Source organism: Pinus tabuliformis, chromosome 1_1, assembly GCF_031772625.1.
Source record: "Pinus tabuliformis cultivar Carrire ecotype Pingquan chromosome 1_1, CPIR1, whole genome shotgun sequence".
Classification (NCBI taxonomy): Eukaryota; Viridiplantae; Streptophyta; class Pinopsida; order Pinales; family Pinaceae; genus Pinus; species Pinus tabuliformis.
This window is the reverse complement of record NC_142297.1, coordinates 445,565,368-445,579,956: the sequence shown is the minus strand read 5'-3', so window position 1 is coordinate 445,579,956 and position 14,589 is coordinate 445,565,368. Positions and strand designations below refer to the sequence as shown.

At 40.0% G+C, this 14,589-nt stretch overlaps 1 protein-coding gene across 2 annotated transcripts in view; it reads right to left on the bottom strand.

Annotated features, from left to right (window-relative positions):
• Positions 1–14,589, bottom strand: part of LOC149213655 (protein ORANGE, chloroplastic-like) — a 309,867-nt gene that overhangs the window by 222,067 nt on the left and 73,211 nt on the right. For both annotated transcript variants that reach the window (XM_089392088.1, XM_089392087.1), the window contains exons 3-4: positions 5,457–5,573; positions 5,172–5,258 (exon numbers count right to left, since the gene is read on the bottom strand). In XM_089392088.1, coding sequence (XP_089248214.1) covers positions 5,172–5,258; positions 5,457–5,573 — 204 coding nt within the window. The remainder of the gene's footprint in view (positions 1–5,171; positions 5,259–5,456; positions 5,574–14,589) is intronic.

Sequence of the window (14,589 nt, the reverse complement as noted above, 5' to 3'; positions counted from 1 at the left end):
CGCAGTCAGAGGGAGTCTCCATGTAGAAGCCACATAATGGCTGCATAGGCTCACGCAGAGACTGCGCAATGGATCATCCAGGAGCTAGGGAGAGCAAAAAATCTCCAAATTCAGTGTGAGAGAATTCTCAGTTATCTTCTCTAAGTGGATTGCCATTTTCTCTGGGGGCATCCAGATTGTATTTAGAAATTTACTGCCAATAATAGAAACCCTCAGATCTACTGAACCGGTTTTCCCGCATTGGGTTTTTCCAAGGACGATTGTACAAAAACAAGTGTGTCAATGTGATTGTTCATATGCTGAGGTTTCTCTTGCCTTTTAATTTTCAATTCTTAATTTGTGAAGTCTGCAGCTGAGTTTATTTTGATATTTACTAAAGCATTGGTGAATAACTTATTATTGTAAATAAGTAGGAGAAATAAATCAATTACTGCAGCAAATTTTCACAATTAGAAACCATAGGAGTACCCATGGACTTGCAGTTCATCATACCGAGTTTCCTCAAAAATTTGGCCGCTATACTTTCTATGTTCGAGGAATATCTCATTAGGTCTTTGCCACACCTATCACTCATGTTGAGTCTATGCTCAAGTCCAAGAATTTGACCATCTGGCGACTGAAGCAAAAATCTTCTTGTAGTCCACTCCCTCTTTCTGGGAGAACCTTTTTGTCACAAACCTCGCTTAGTACTTCTCAATGCTGCCATATACTGCATGAATCATCATTGCATTGGTAGTCTCCACAATTCTTCCTTTCTACAAAAACTCCACTCAAGAGTCCATGGAAGAAAAAAATATAACCAAGCCAAAAAAAAAACAAAGGCAAGAGGCTAATCTAAAAAATAAACATAGTAATAATAGTCAAGGAAAAGAATATGAAGTACTTATCTCATGATTAAGGAAGAATCAACTGAGGATTGTAAGGAATTGTCAACTCCCTATTGATCCTTGCCTCCTTGCAAAATTCAATGAAGTCCATTTGTAATTTCATCAAGCTTGAATTCCTTTGACTTCTTTTAAGGTGAATGTTCATCCTCAACATCAACTATTGATGCATGTTGTTTTCCTTTCCTTTTTCTTGCATGAATTGTAAGGGTTTGGGGTTTCTTCATCCTGCAGATTCATTGAGCTATCTAGCCACATCAAAGGCTCCACAACAAGCTAGCATCAACACCAAGTCATTCCACATGCTATCAAGGAGATAAACCAAATATGCATCACAAAAACTTGCATCTAGAATTCCAAGTTTTGCTCTAGGGTTTCATCCCACAAACCCTAGGACTTTCTCATCCAAGACTTCAATACAAGTCGTAACCTCCAAGTCTTCTCTAGGGTTTACAAACCCTAAGTCTTCCAACTCTTGTACCACACAAACATAAAGACTCCAAGACGAATACATCAATATTAAAAGCACATACTTTAATACAAGTGTTCCGATAGGCTCTCTTCTCACTTTATATAAAAACAAGTGAGGGAGACTTTCTCCTTAACTCCGTTTGGCTTTGGAGTAACTTCCTTCTGAAGGTTTGTAACATTGTCTTCCATTCTGAGGCTTGGCACCAATTGAAAAGAAATCAAAATCTCATCAAGTCGTTGAACACTTGCCTCTTAGGCTGACTTCAATCGCTAGTCTTTCAACCTTGCTATGATACCATGTTGAATTTTCTACAAGAACACAGTAGAAACCAATTTTCTGATCTGAGAATTACTACCTAATGATCTTTAAACAATTTATCTCATGCCACTGATATCATTGAGCAATTATGCACAGGAAATTTCAACAATAAATGCAGAGGAAACAATAAGATCATAAAGAGATAGCCAAGCACAAATATGTAATCAGAAGAATTATTAAAGAACGGGTGTGTATGCCCAAGTGTCTCTCCTTTGTTGATTTGGGGTAGCATCATATGTGCTCTAAGCCTCTAATTTTGCAGGGAGGCTTGGGCACATGTATTCCAAAGAACCCACAAAGCGTTTTGGGAAATTCCACTCGGAAGTGATTTTATTAAAATAATTAATATTTTTAAAGGGGTTCCTAACTCTAAACTTAGGAAAATTAAAATATTAATGTGTATTAATCTAATCAGGGGTGAAACTTCTAGAAAAAGACACGGATCAAGCCAAAACGATCTGAGCCTTTGATTATGATGTAATCTAGGTCGTTGGTTGTCCAACAGGAAGATATAAGAAGGGCCTTGAGGGTCATTAGGAAAATACACTGAGAGATCAAGGAAATCGATTTTTCTAAAGTGAGATGTTCTCAGAAGGAAAAAATGGTTGAGGAGATTTCTTGCAATTGAGGGGCAGTGAGAATCCGGAAGAAGGAATTTCCAGAGAGTACGAGGCAAAGGGAGAACAGAAAGACGTTCAGAGGAAGGCTGGCGCTGGCCCACGCAGTGCTGATGCAGAGGCAACGCAGTTCTTGAGGGAAAGTCAAGTTTCCTGCTAAGGGAAGTCGAAATTCAGTTGTCGAAAGATGGGGTGTGAGTCTGGGAGGCAGAAGGTCGATTTCTCAGCTAGCAGAGGATCCAGGGGACAGGCAGCATAATACCTAGGAGGGGTGATGCAAAAACTGCCTAGAGTGACGCAGTTCTGCGTAGAGGGTGATGCAGAGCCTCCAGAGCAACAAGATCAGTCACTTGAGATCATTTCACCAATCTTTTGTTCAGTGTTCTCTCTGTATTGGATTGCTAGTTTAGCATCCTAGAATTGTACTCAGATTTTCTCCTGCATAATAATAAAACCCTCAAAGCTACTGCACCGATTTTCCCGCATTGGGTTTTTCCGGGGACTTTTGTCCAAAAATAACTGTGTCCTATGTGTTTATATTTTCCTTCCTCAGTTTCTATGTTTCAGTCTTCAGAATAATATTTAATTGGTGTAGGTTGCTTCAGTAATTTACTTCAATGTTTCAAGAAGAAATCTGAAATAAGCTTGTAACGTAATTTACAATTTAGGTGAAGTAGATTCAGTTGGTTGCAGTAGGATTCCTAAGATTGTTAGATCTAGGAATTTTCACATCCTTGGGGAGCACAGTACTCTTTGTGAAGAAGAAGGATGGGATTTTGTAGTTGTGCATTGATTTTAGATAGTTGACAAGGTCACTGTGACAAATAAATATCATTTACCAATTATTGATGACCTATTTGATCAACTGAGAGGAGCAAAGATATTTTCGAAGATAGATCTGAGGTTGAGCTACCCATTAAATAAGGATAAAGGATGAAGACATTAGTGAGACAACTTTCATAACCAACTATGGACACTATGACTTTGTCATGGTACCGTTTGGAATGACAACTGCACTAACTATTTTCATGTTCTTAATGAAAGAAATATTTAGAAATTACTTGGATAAATTTGTCATTTTATCCCTACATGAAGAGCACTTTAATGCTACAAGTACTAAGAGAGAATCAATTGTATGTGAAGTTAAGCAAGTGCTCCTTGTTAGCTCTCAAACTCTACCCTAGGACGAAAAGTCCTAACCTCAAAAGGAGAGCCTAGAGGTACAATAGACAAGCTACCTATTGCGACTCAATCTCTCACCTAAAGGTAAAATTCCTAATATCGGCAGGAGAGCCAAGGAGAAAATATCAAACAAGCCACCCACTATCACCTAGATGGCCTTGCCTCTCACTTTAAGGCTAAGGAAGGCTTCCTAGCCTAAGGATGGTTTTCCTATAAGTCAAACCATCTAGGTCGAGTAGTAGAAACGATGAGCCTTCTAGCTAAGATCCACTGAGGCAACTTGGTACACCAGGGTAAGAATCAAGATTTCGATGGTGCAAATACCAAATTACCAAAATAGTTAAATTCACAAGATATTCAATTTAGAACAATGATTTTTCAAGTGCTATGTTTGCAAATTGTAATATTCTTGATCAAAGAAAAAGTTCCATCATTCATACAACATTAATCTATTTATTTCAAATGATTAATCTATTTATTTCAAACATTCCACGATGGTCACTTAAAACAATACATTTTTGTATTATATATCAGATTTTCTAAACATTTCAGAATTCACACTTGAGTGTTGTAGTAAATGCAATCAAGTGCACCAATAACAAGTATTAAGTGATAATTCTGTTTTTGTTTATTATGGATAGGTAACAACAAAAACAACCTTTCAAATTGTTGGACACATAATCCTTCAGAATTTCTGTGTCATTGTAAAGAATTTGTAAATCATAGTTAGGTAGAGGAAATGAGGAGTCATGAGGAAGACCAAGAGTCCCTCATAGCAGGTGAAATGAATAGACACTCTATTGTATATTTGTATAGCATGAGTTAATGAAAACAATCATCAGTGGAGGTATTCCCTTTGTCTGACAGTGGTATTAGAGCTTTGGTGGTTCTAATAACTTCATCATTCCCCTGTCTGTCTGCCATTCTCTGCTGGCATGCACAAATGTCCCTACTCACTGTGCATCTAACATCAGGGGTTACTCTACCAAATCTATGTATGTTTCTGCTCGGCGCTCCCTCCTCTCTGTGCAGATCCATTTCTGTCTATACGTGAGACCCTCCATGCCCATCTGTGCCCATTTCCTGACTCAGAAACCCTCGACCAGCATTTTGTTCATTCTTCCCATTGAACAGAGCTCCACTTCACAAGAAACACAACCTTTTCCTCAAAAAAAATTCATAGTAACCAGTCATTATTCATTTAATGCAACTTGATTTTCCAAAAATTCAATGGTTCTTCATTGCATTCGATTTATTTTGTATTCACTGAACCATTTTCTTTCCTGGGCTTTCAGATCAATGTTTTTATATTCATAGCAATTGCTGCAACAAGAATACATTCTTATTAATTATGATATTGTAATATAGCATTTTCCAGTTCCAAATTTTTGAGAGGCCACGTTTCTAGCACATTTCCATTCAAATATTCGTACATGTTTCCCTGTATTGTGCAACTTAGAAATAACACCTGCAAAACCTAAAACCATAAAATAAAATGAAAAGAAGACCTGTGAGTGCAGTCACCGTTTAATTGCCAACATTCAAACGAACTGAACTTCATAAGGGTGAAAGCATTCTACTAAATAAGAATCCATATTTGTCAGCACTTATAATTCAGTGATAATAATCCTCTTTGAGAAGATAAAAATCACAGTTTATAGACGTTAAACAAAAACAATAGAAGTGTAGTCAACTTACACTAGGTGCAAGAAGGCCACCAAAAATAATGATCCCAGCAATGAATAAAAAGCAGGTGGCATAAAACTGCTTCAAAGTCGTCGTTGTCTGCTCATACAAGCAAACACAGGCGTTAGCATTCACAAAGACTACAAGATGTTCATGAATTGCAATACTGACTGACTGAAAAATGTGTGAAAATGAAAAATACATTTTATCAACTTGTCATGATATCATAACTGTGATCCTATCTAAAATTAAAAATATATATACATATAACTATTAATGATATTCTAGAAAACTCACCAAAAGAGGGAGGAAAGGAATGGATGATGGAATATCAGGCATCTCATTTTCATCCTCATCATTCACATTTCTTATCTCAGCACTTTTGATTCTTTGCTGTACTCTAAGCCTTCGAACCTTGAACATACACATAAAACAAAAGAACTTAAAGAAAATGCAGAAAGAAAGACCATATGTCACTGATACAAAACGAGATACACCATTGGCATTGTTCGGATAAAAAAGTCACCAAAAGTGAACATTGCCCATCATTAGAAGAGAGATTATTTTAGATCTACGAATTAAATCTTAATTTATTATCTTCAGCACATAATAGTAACTAAGTAGAAAACTTCAAAAAAAAAAAATTATGGCAAATTGAGACTTTGTTTTTATTCTTAAACACAAAAATGCATCTAGCTAAGTCACCAGACACGGGGACACGCAGCACACGCAAATTCGAGTGTCTGACAGGGGGCACGTAGACCCACTGGAACAGGACACATAGGACCTGTTATATATATATATATATATATATATATATATATATAGAGAGAGAGAGAGAGAGAGAGAGAGAGAGAGATAGATAGATAGATAGATATGTCAAATTTCATATTACACAAATTCTCATGATGATACAAATTCAGACATACATCTAGATTCTACATTGTAAAATTTGTAACTTTATTCATACAAATACAATTGTGACAGATTCATCAATGATCCAATACGAGAAAAAAATGAAATTAACAATAAACTCTAATTTTCTCATTAAGTCATCAAAATCAAAATGTGTTACATAGGTACTGAGTCTTGACAACTCCTGACTAGGAATTGTTGATTTTGGGTAGCATCGGATGTGCTCTAGCTTCGAAATTTTGTGGAGGGGCTAGAATACATGAGATCTCCAAGACCCAGAAATCGTTTGGAGAAATTCCACCCGGATTGTAAGTTATTAAAGTAATTAATAATGTTAATGGGGTTCCTAGGTCTAAACTTAGGAAAATAAAAATATTAATGGGTATTAATAAAAATATGGGTGAGAAGCTTCTAAGAGACGAGGATCAAGTCTGTTTGAATCTTAGCCGTTGATTAGGGACTTAATCTCGATCGTTGATTCATCAATAGGAAAAGTATAAGAGGAAGCTTGAGGACCAGTTGGAGATACACGAAGTTAATTAGTCAGTTCGATTTTTCTGGGGCATGGTTTGCTGAGAAAATCAAACCAGTAATCTGAGTTGCAATGAGAGGGGCAGAAGCAAAGATTTGGATCGGAAAGGAGTTCTGAGCCAAAGAGTACGTGGCAGGGAGGTAGCAATAGCATCAGAGAGGCAACGCAGAGGCCTACGCAGCCCAGGAAGGGGCTCACGCAGTGCGGACGTAGGCTAGGAGGGTCTCTTGCAATGGCAGTACAAGATATTCGTCAGAAGTTCGAGATTTTGTCAGAGAAGCAAAGTTCTGAGCAGGGAGGGCTGAACAGCAGTCTTCCTCCAGCAAATCGATCCAGCAGACAGGGTGACGCAGTCTCCTAGAGGCAAGATGCTAGCCCAAGCAGTGATTCGGATTTTGCAGTGTTTGCTAGAGTCAGGCCACTCAGTGGATCGATTGTGACTTGGAGAATGAGGTAAACCCTCGTATGTATTTCTTGCTATCGAGATTTCTCTGAAAGGTTAGTCGGTGTGAGAGGTAACCTATTGTACTCAGATTCTGCTTGCTTAATAATACAAACCTTCTATCCACTGCACCAATTTTCTTGCATTGGGTTTTTCCGAGGACGTGTTGTCCAAAAACAACGGTGTCCCTTGTGTGTTTGTCTCATCTGTTGTTTCAATTTATGATTTATATGTCAGTGTAGTCTGCAGTAGTGTTTTTCATCATTGTTTATAGATGAAATAACTTGTTGAATAAAATAACAAGTAGGAGATGCTAAACCAGTAACTGCAGTAGGATTTCTGTGTCTAGATTCAGAAATTTTCACATGGTATCAGAGGGTTGCAGATCATAGGACACTGTTAAATTGGCAACTAGGGCCAAACTCCATATGGGTCAGTGTATTTATGGCAGCTGATATTTTTATTGGATCCCTCTCGTCGAGAGGTGTAGGATTGATCCAAAGATCATCCGATTCTGATAAGTATTTATGGAGATATGAATTTATTTTGTTTATGTAATTATTATCAAGCCGACCAGCTCTTATGTAGGCTCTAGAAGCCCAGCCGACGTGTCTATTCAACCTCTACGTTTTTAGTATAAATAAAGGAGGATTTGAAGTCATTTGGCAACTCACTTGAAGTGATCTCCTCTCCACGTCTTGGGTTTTTGGAGAAAGAGATTCACACTAGATTACGCTGGCCTAGTATGATGCCCTAACGAAGAACGCAGTCATGAACTTATACGCTGTTCTAAGCAGCCCTAAATGCAGTTAATGGATGCCTTTATATAGAGGATCATATACGCTGTTCATAAAGGATTATATACGTTGTTGTCAAAGCGCAGTTCATACAGTATCTTACACGCAGATAATGATGACACGCAGCGATACGCTTCGCTGTAGAAATATTATGGAGCACAATATATATATATATATATATATATATATATATATATATATATATATATATATATATATATATATATATATATGCGTTGTTCTTAAGGAACTTACACGCTGTAAGATAAATGGTGGACGCAGTAATAAAAGGACACAGTCAACCGCAGTCATAATTCCACAGTCCTGAGGTGTAGCTGGAGTTATGTATACGCTGTGCAACCATACGCTAGGCAGTCATGCCATACATTGCAGTTATGGTTATATACATTCGTTGGACAGTCCTGTACACATCGCAAAGGTTATCTATATTCACGTAGAGGATGCCAAAGACTCTTATATATACTCACAGATGTCTCTTATGTATATTCGTTGAGGCCGCAGAGGTTTTTCGCTTTGGTATATGGTCTCGCATTCGTCTCTCTAATGTGGTATGGCATTCGCATGATATCCCTAGTTATAATGGCATATGATCACAATACTGTGATGGTATACGATATTGCTCTGGTGTGAAAACTGATACAAAGATATATGGCATCAACGTTATATAACAGGTTCTCGATATGTATGATCTTGCTCCAGTTGTATATAGGGTCTTAATATGTATGTGGTCTTGATATGTATGGTCTTTATATATTTGCTAGACTGTACATACGATGGGCAGTAATCGCTGGACAATATACGCTATAGTACATAAGCTATATATATACGTTGGACACATATATATAACGCAGTCTTGGGCAGCAACATGATATATTGTGGATGGGCTGTACAATGAATACATGGAGCATGGGCAGTCGCATGAGGTAGTATGCAGTGGTGCAACTATAAGACCAAATGCAGCACGATGATAGGTGAAGGAGTCACCTTGAGAATCAGTTGAAGCAGAATGTCTTCAACTGATCTCATCGTTATACGAAATGATCTATGCTAGATCTAGATAAGTCAAAGTGTTGACTTCTGTTGTAAATGTACTATCTCTCTCTGCTGAACTTTGAAGATAAAAGAAGATTTGATCAAAGGGTTTCCCCACACATTGTGGGGTTTGTCCCTGGCTCGCGCCATATCTTGTGTCCTCTCGCCTTGGCTTGTCTTCTGTGTTTTATATTTATGTTCTATCTGCAGTTTATCGTAATGATGATGTGATTTCTAGCTGTGAAAATTTAAATAAATTGCTCTAGCATAGAACATACCTAAACTTAACATGGTATCAGAGCTGAGGTGAAGACAATGCCCAAGCAAGAGTGAAAGAGCAATCACCGAAGACAGTTGGGACAAGACAGAAGGATCAATGGGTTCCTCATAATTCACCTAGGGTGAAGTCAAAGCAGAAAATGTTATCAGAATGGCGCAGCGGAAGATTCTGATGGTCCATCTTAAGATCACTTCATTGGGAAGTTCGGATCTAAGGGTGGAAGAAAATGCAGATGCCTTGTTGAAATAAGTTCGGCCGTTATACGAAGGAGTGTCCGAATGGCAGAGACACATCTCTTGATGAAGATAACAATCATTCCTGGGACATCTTCAATGATCAAAAGGAATGACTAGTAATGCAGGTCATCAAGGAAATGGTTGACTCTTCCACAAAAGCAAGGAACCCCTGAATCTCTTTTATGTACCTGATCACAAGAAGAACCTGATGTCCATCTCAGAAATGGAAGTGAAAGGTTACAAGATGGCACTTATCAATGGAAAGGTACGTGTTTGAAAATAGATCTTTCAAAGATGTTTTTGAGTTCAGGGTTGTATCAAGTTACAGGAAGTCCACTGGGGACCATGTCCATTGACTCAGTACCGGAGGTCCGTGAGTCAGATGGTGACTTGGATGCCTCAATTCAAAAGGAAGCATGAAGGTACATGTCTGAAATGTACCGAAGGAAAATATTATAAGGGGACCATTGCCCTCATGCAGCAGGTCCACAGATTTGGAACAACCCGAGGAGTTTGAGAATCATGATCAGGGAATCTCATATATACAGGTGGAAGAAAGCCCTCTATGGTTTGAAGCAAAACACCTCGGGCATAGTATGAGAGGATTGATAGCTATCTAATGCAGCTGAGATTCACTAGGAGTGAAACCGATCCAAACCATTACTCGAAGGTTGTGGATGATACACCTCTCATACTGGCACCTATGTCTGACGAGTGCAGACCCTCTCATTTGTAGAAGACAGAGGGAGTTGGATTCTGAATATGGGAAGATAAACTGCTAGCCTGTGACTACCTCGAGGATCTTAACTTTCAAAGGTTATATGGTAGTGATGTCGGACTTGATTTGGGAAATGCCTCTGTGTTTCTAAAACTCATTCGTGTTGATGTTCTTGGTGAACTTTCGTCTAGACATATGTTTTGCAGTTAGCATGGTGAGCTCATATTTGGTTGAGCCTCACTGGATTGGTGCCAAGAATCTTTCGAGATATCTTCATGGCAAAATCTCTCATGGATTGAGATACATTGCCAGAAATATGAAACCACATGATTATTCGAATGATGAGTTGGCAGGCAATATGGAGGATCTCTAGAGCACTTCTCAGTGTTGTTTCTCTTTGAAATCTGCCTCGATATCCTGGATGAGCAGGAAGCAGAAGTCGATGACTCTAAGCACCACCAAGGTAGAATACATTGTTGATAGTATGGCCTTCTGTGAGGCAGTTTGGTTGCTGAAGCTCTTCAGTGAGCTGTTTGTACACATGATGAATACCACTGTGATTCTTTGTGACAACCAGAGATGGGATTCGATTATTGAGGAATCCCGTATTTGACAATTGCTCCAACAGATAGACATCAAATACTGCCTTATCTGGGATATGGTAAGTCGATGATCAAGGAAGCTCCATCGCACTGAGATGATGTACAGGACAGAGCCCTGAGGAAAGATCAAATTTGTGATTTTCCCGAACGACTTGGAGTCGTCGAGAGACCTTTGTAAAAGGGTTCTGCATGTTGCATACATTGAGCTCTGGGAGCTCTGGGGGGCTTGTAGTTCTACTGGAGCAACATACGACCACAAGGTGACTCACCCTCCCCTGGTGGTGCGCACTGGAACAAGATGATTCGCTCTCTTGTGGGACAAGATGATTCGCTCTCTTGTGGAACAGGATGATTTGCTCTCCTGTGTAGCAGGATTGATGTGTTCTCCTGTGAGGCCTGGATTGATGTGTTCTCCATGGCAGCCTGGATTGATGTGTTCTCCATGGCGATTGTAGCAGGATTGATGTGTTCTCCTGTGAGGACAGGATTGATTAAGTTCTCCTGTCGAGGCATCCTACCCATGCAGTCTGGGACTCATGGGAAGTACCTCTCATCTGATCAATGAGCAGGGAAATGAAGTTAGGGACCATAGTAGTACCGATGGACGCATCGTTGTATCTACCGTACTCCCTACGCTAGGATGTACTCCATTGATCTGGGATCAATGATACTGGTCTGGGACTAGTGGTAGGAGTTGTACATACTATGACGCTGACTTCGGGTCGGCTGAGACTGGTCTGGGACCAGTGGTACATACTCCGAGACTGACTTCGTGTCAGTGCAGGACTGGTCTGGGACCAGTGAGAGTCGTACATACTATGACGCTGACTTCGGGTCGGTTGAGACTGGTCTGGGACCAGTGTTACGCACTCTGAGTCTAACTTCGGGTCAGTGGAGAATGGTATGAGACATTCTCGATCAATTCTTCTTCTTCATAGTTCAGCAGAGCTGAGCAGAGTAGAGCTAGCAGAACCAGCAGCGCTGAGTAGAGCAGAGCTAGCAGAGCCAACAGAGTTGAGCAGAGCAGAGCCAGCAGAGCTAAGCAGAGCAGAGCTAGCAGAGCCAGCAGAGCTGAGCAGAGCAGAGCAGAGCCAACAGAGCTGAGCAAAGCAGAGCAGAGCTAGCAGAGCCAACAGAGCTGAGCAGAGCAGAGCTAGCAGAGCCAGCAGAGTTGAGTAGAGCAAAGCAAAGCCAGCAGAGCTGAGCAGAGTAGAGCAGAGCCAGCAGAGCTGAGCAAATATGGGCAGAGCAGTGCAGGGCACTGATGGCAGAGATAGTACAGTCGGACATATGGATCAACAGATGGAGTTCCCCCTAGTTGAGAGGGAGTGTTAAATTGGAAACTAGGGCCAAACTCCATGTGGGTCAGTTTATTTATGGCAGCTGATATTTTTATTGGATCCCTCTCGTCGAGAGGTGTAGGATTGATCCAAATATCATCTAATTCTGATAAGTGTTTATGGAGATATGAATTTATTTTGTTTATGTAATTATTATCAAGCCGACCAGCTCTTATGTAGCCTCTAGAAGCCCAGCTGACGTGTCTATTCAACCTCTACGTTTTTAGTATAAATAAAGGAGGATTTGAAGTCATTTGGCAACTCACTTGAAGTGATCTCCTCTCCACGTCTTGGGTTTTTGGAGAAGGAGATTCACACTAGATTACGCTGGCCTAGTATGATGCCCTAACAAAGAATGCAATCATGAACTTATACGTTGTTCTAAGCAGCCCTAAACGCAGTTAATGGATGCCTTTATATAGAGGATCATATACGCTGTTCATAAAGGATTATATACGTTGTTGTCAAAGCGCAGTTCATACAGTATCTTACACGCAGATAATGATGACACGCAGCCATACGCTTCGCTGTAGAAATATTATGGAGCACAATATATATATATATATATATATATATATATATATGCGTTGTTCTTAAGGAACTTACACGTTGTAAGATAAATGGTGGACGCAATAATAAAAGGACACAGTCAACCGCAGTCATAATTACACAGTCCTGAGGTGTAGCTGGAGTTATGTATACGCTATGCAACCATACGCTGGGCAGTCATGTCATACATTGCAGTTATGGTTATATACATTCGCTGGACAGTCCTGTACACATCGCAGAGGTTATCTATATTCACGTAGAGGATGCCAAAGACTCTTATATATACTCACAGATGTCTCTTATGTATATTCACTGAGGCCGCAGAGGTTTTTCGCTTTGGTATATGGTCTCGCATTCGTCTCTCTAATGTGGTATGGCATTCGCATGATATCCCTAGTTATAATGGCATATGATCACAATATTGTGATGGTATATGATATTGCTCTGGTGTGAAAATTGATACAAAGATGTATGGCATCAACGTTATATAACAGGTTCTCGATATGTATGATCTTGCTCCAGTTGTATATAGGGTCTTAATATGTATGTGGTCTTGATATGTATGGTCTTTATATATTTGCTAGACTGTACATACGATGGGCAGTAATCGCTGGACAATATACGCTATAGTACATAAGCTATATATATACGTTGGACACATATATATAACGCAGTCTTGGGCAGCAACATGATATATTGTGGATGGGTTGTACAATGAATACATGGAGCATGGGCAGTCGCATGAGGTAGTATGCAGTGGTGCAACTATAAGACCAAATGCAGCACGATGATAGGTGAAGGAGTCACCTTGAGAATCAGTTGAAGCAGAATGTCTTCAACTGATCTCATCGTTATACGAAATGATCTATGCTAGATCTAGATAATTCAAAGTGTTGACTTCTGTTGTAAATGTACTATCTCTCTCTCTGCTGAACTTTAAAGATAAAAGAAGATTTGATCAAAGGGTTTCCCCACACATTGTGGGGTTTGTCCCTGGCTCGCGCCATATCTTGTGTCCTCTTGCCTTGGCTTGTCTTCTGTGTTTTATATTTATGTTCTATCTGCAGTTTATCGTAATGCTGATGTGATTGCTAGCTGTGAAAATTTAAATAAATTGCTCTAGCATAGAACATACCAAAACTTAACAGACACTAAAGCCATCAGTCGGAAAATCCAGCAAATCTGCTGCAGAGAAGCAGCTGTCCCGAGTGACAATGATGTTTCAGAGCCAGAGGAGCAGCTGAAGGGGTGACACAATACTAGAGGAGTGACTCACGCAGTGCCTGCTTCAGCTTTCTGAGCCAGGAGGAGGAGACACAGTAGCCGAGAGGAGCTCACGCAGTGACTGTGTCAGATCTCTGGGCTAGTGCAGAGCCTGAGGGCTTAGACCAGTCAGTTGTTGGGGCAGTGGGAGTAGCGCAGATTCGACCTGTGGTGCTGGTGGGACGTTGTTACTGTTGTTGCAGAACAATCTCTGTGGAGACGAAACCGAGGTAGAGGGATTCATTGCCTTAATGGATTTCTTGCCAAAGAAATCTAGGTCCAAGTTGTTGAGCAGCAACAAAGAAGGAATGGAGAAGGGGTGATTCAACATTATTTGGCAGGAGGATTTCCATGAAGGAAATTAGGACTCAAAGGCAGTCTAGAAAGAACCTGTTCCTTAGAGGATTTCTAAAGCCAAAAAAATCCAAATCCGAGTCTTGCTAGGGAAGCAATAAGAGAGGGAGAAGAGAACCTGTTCTACACTTGTTTGAGCAGAGATGGTAGTTAATGGACTGAGGGATCAGGACAAATTGGATGGAGCATCCAACTTCGTCATCTGCAACGCTAGGATCCTGGCAGTCTTGGACAAGAATCGCATCAAGGATTATGCCTTGAAAGTGGTGGTCGTACTGGTTGACACTGATCCTCTCAAGAAATACGAGGAGGCTCACGCAAAGGCGAAATGCATGATCTTGGATGGGGT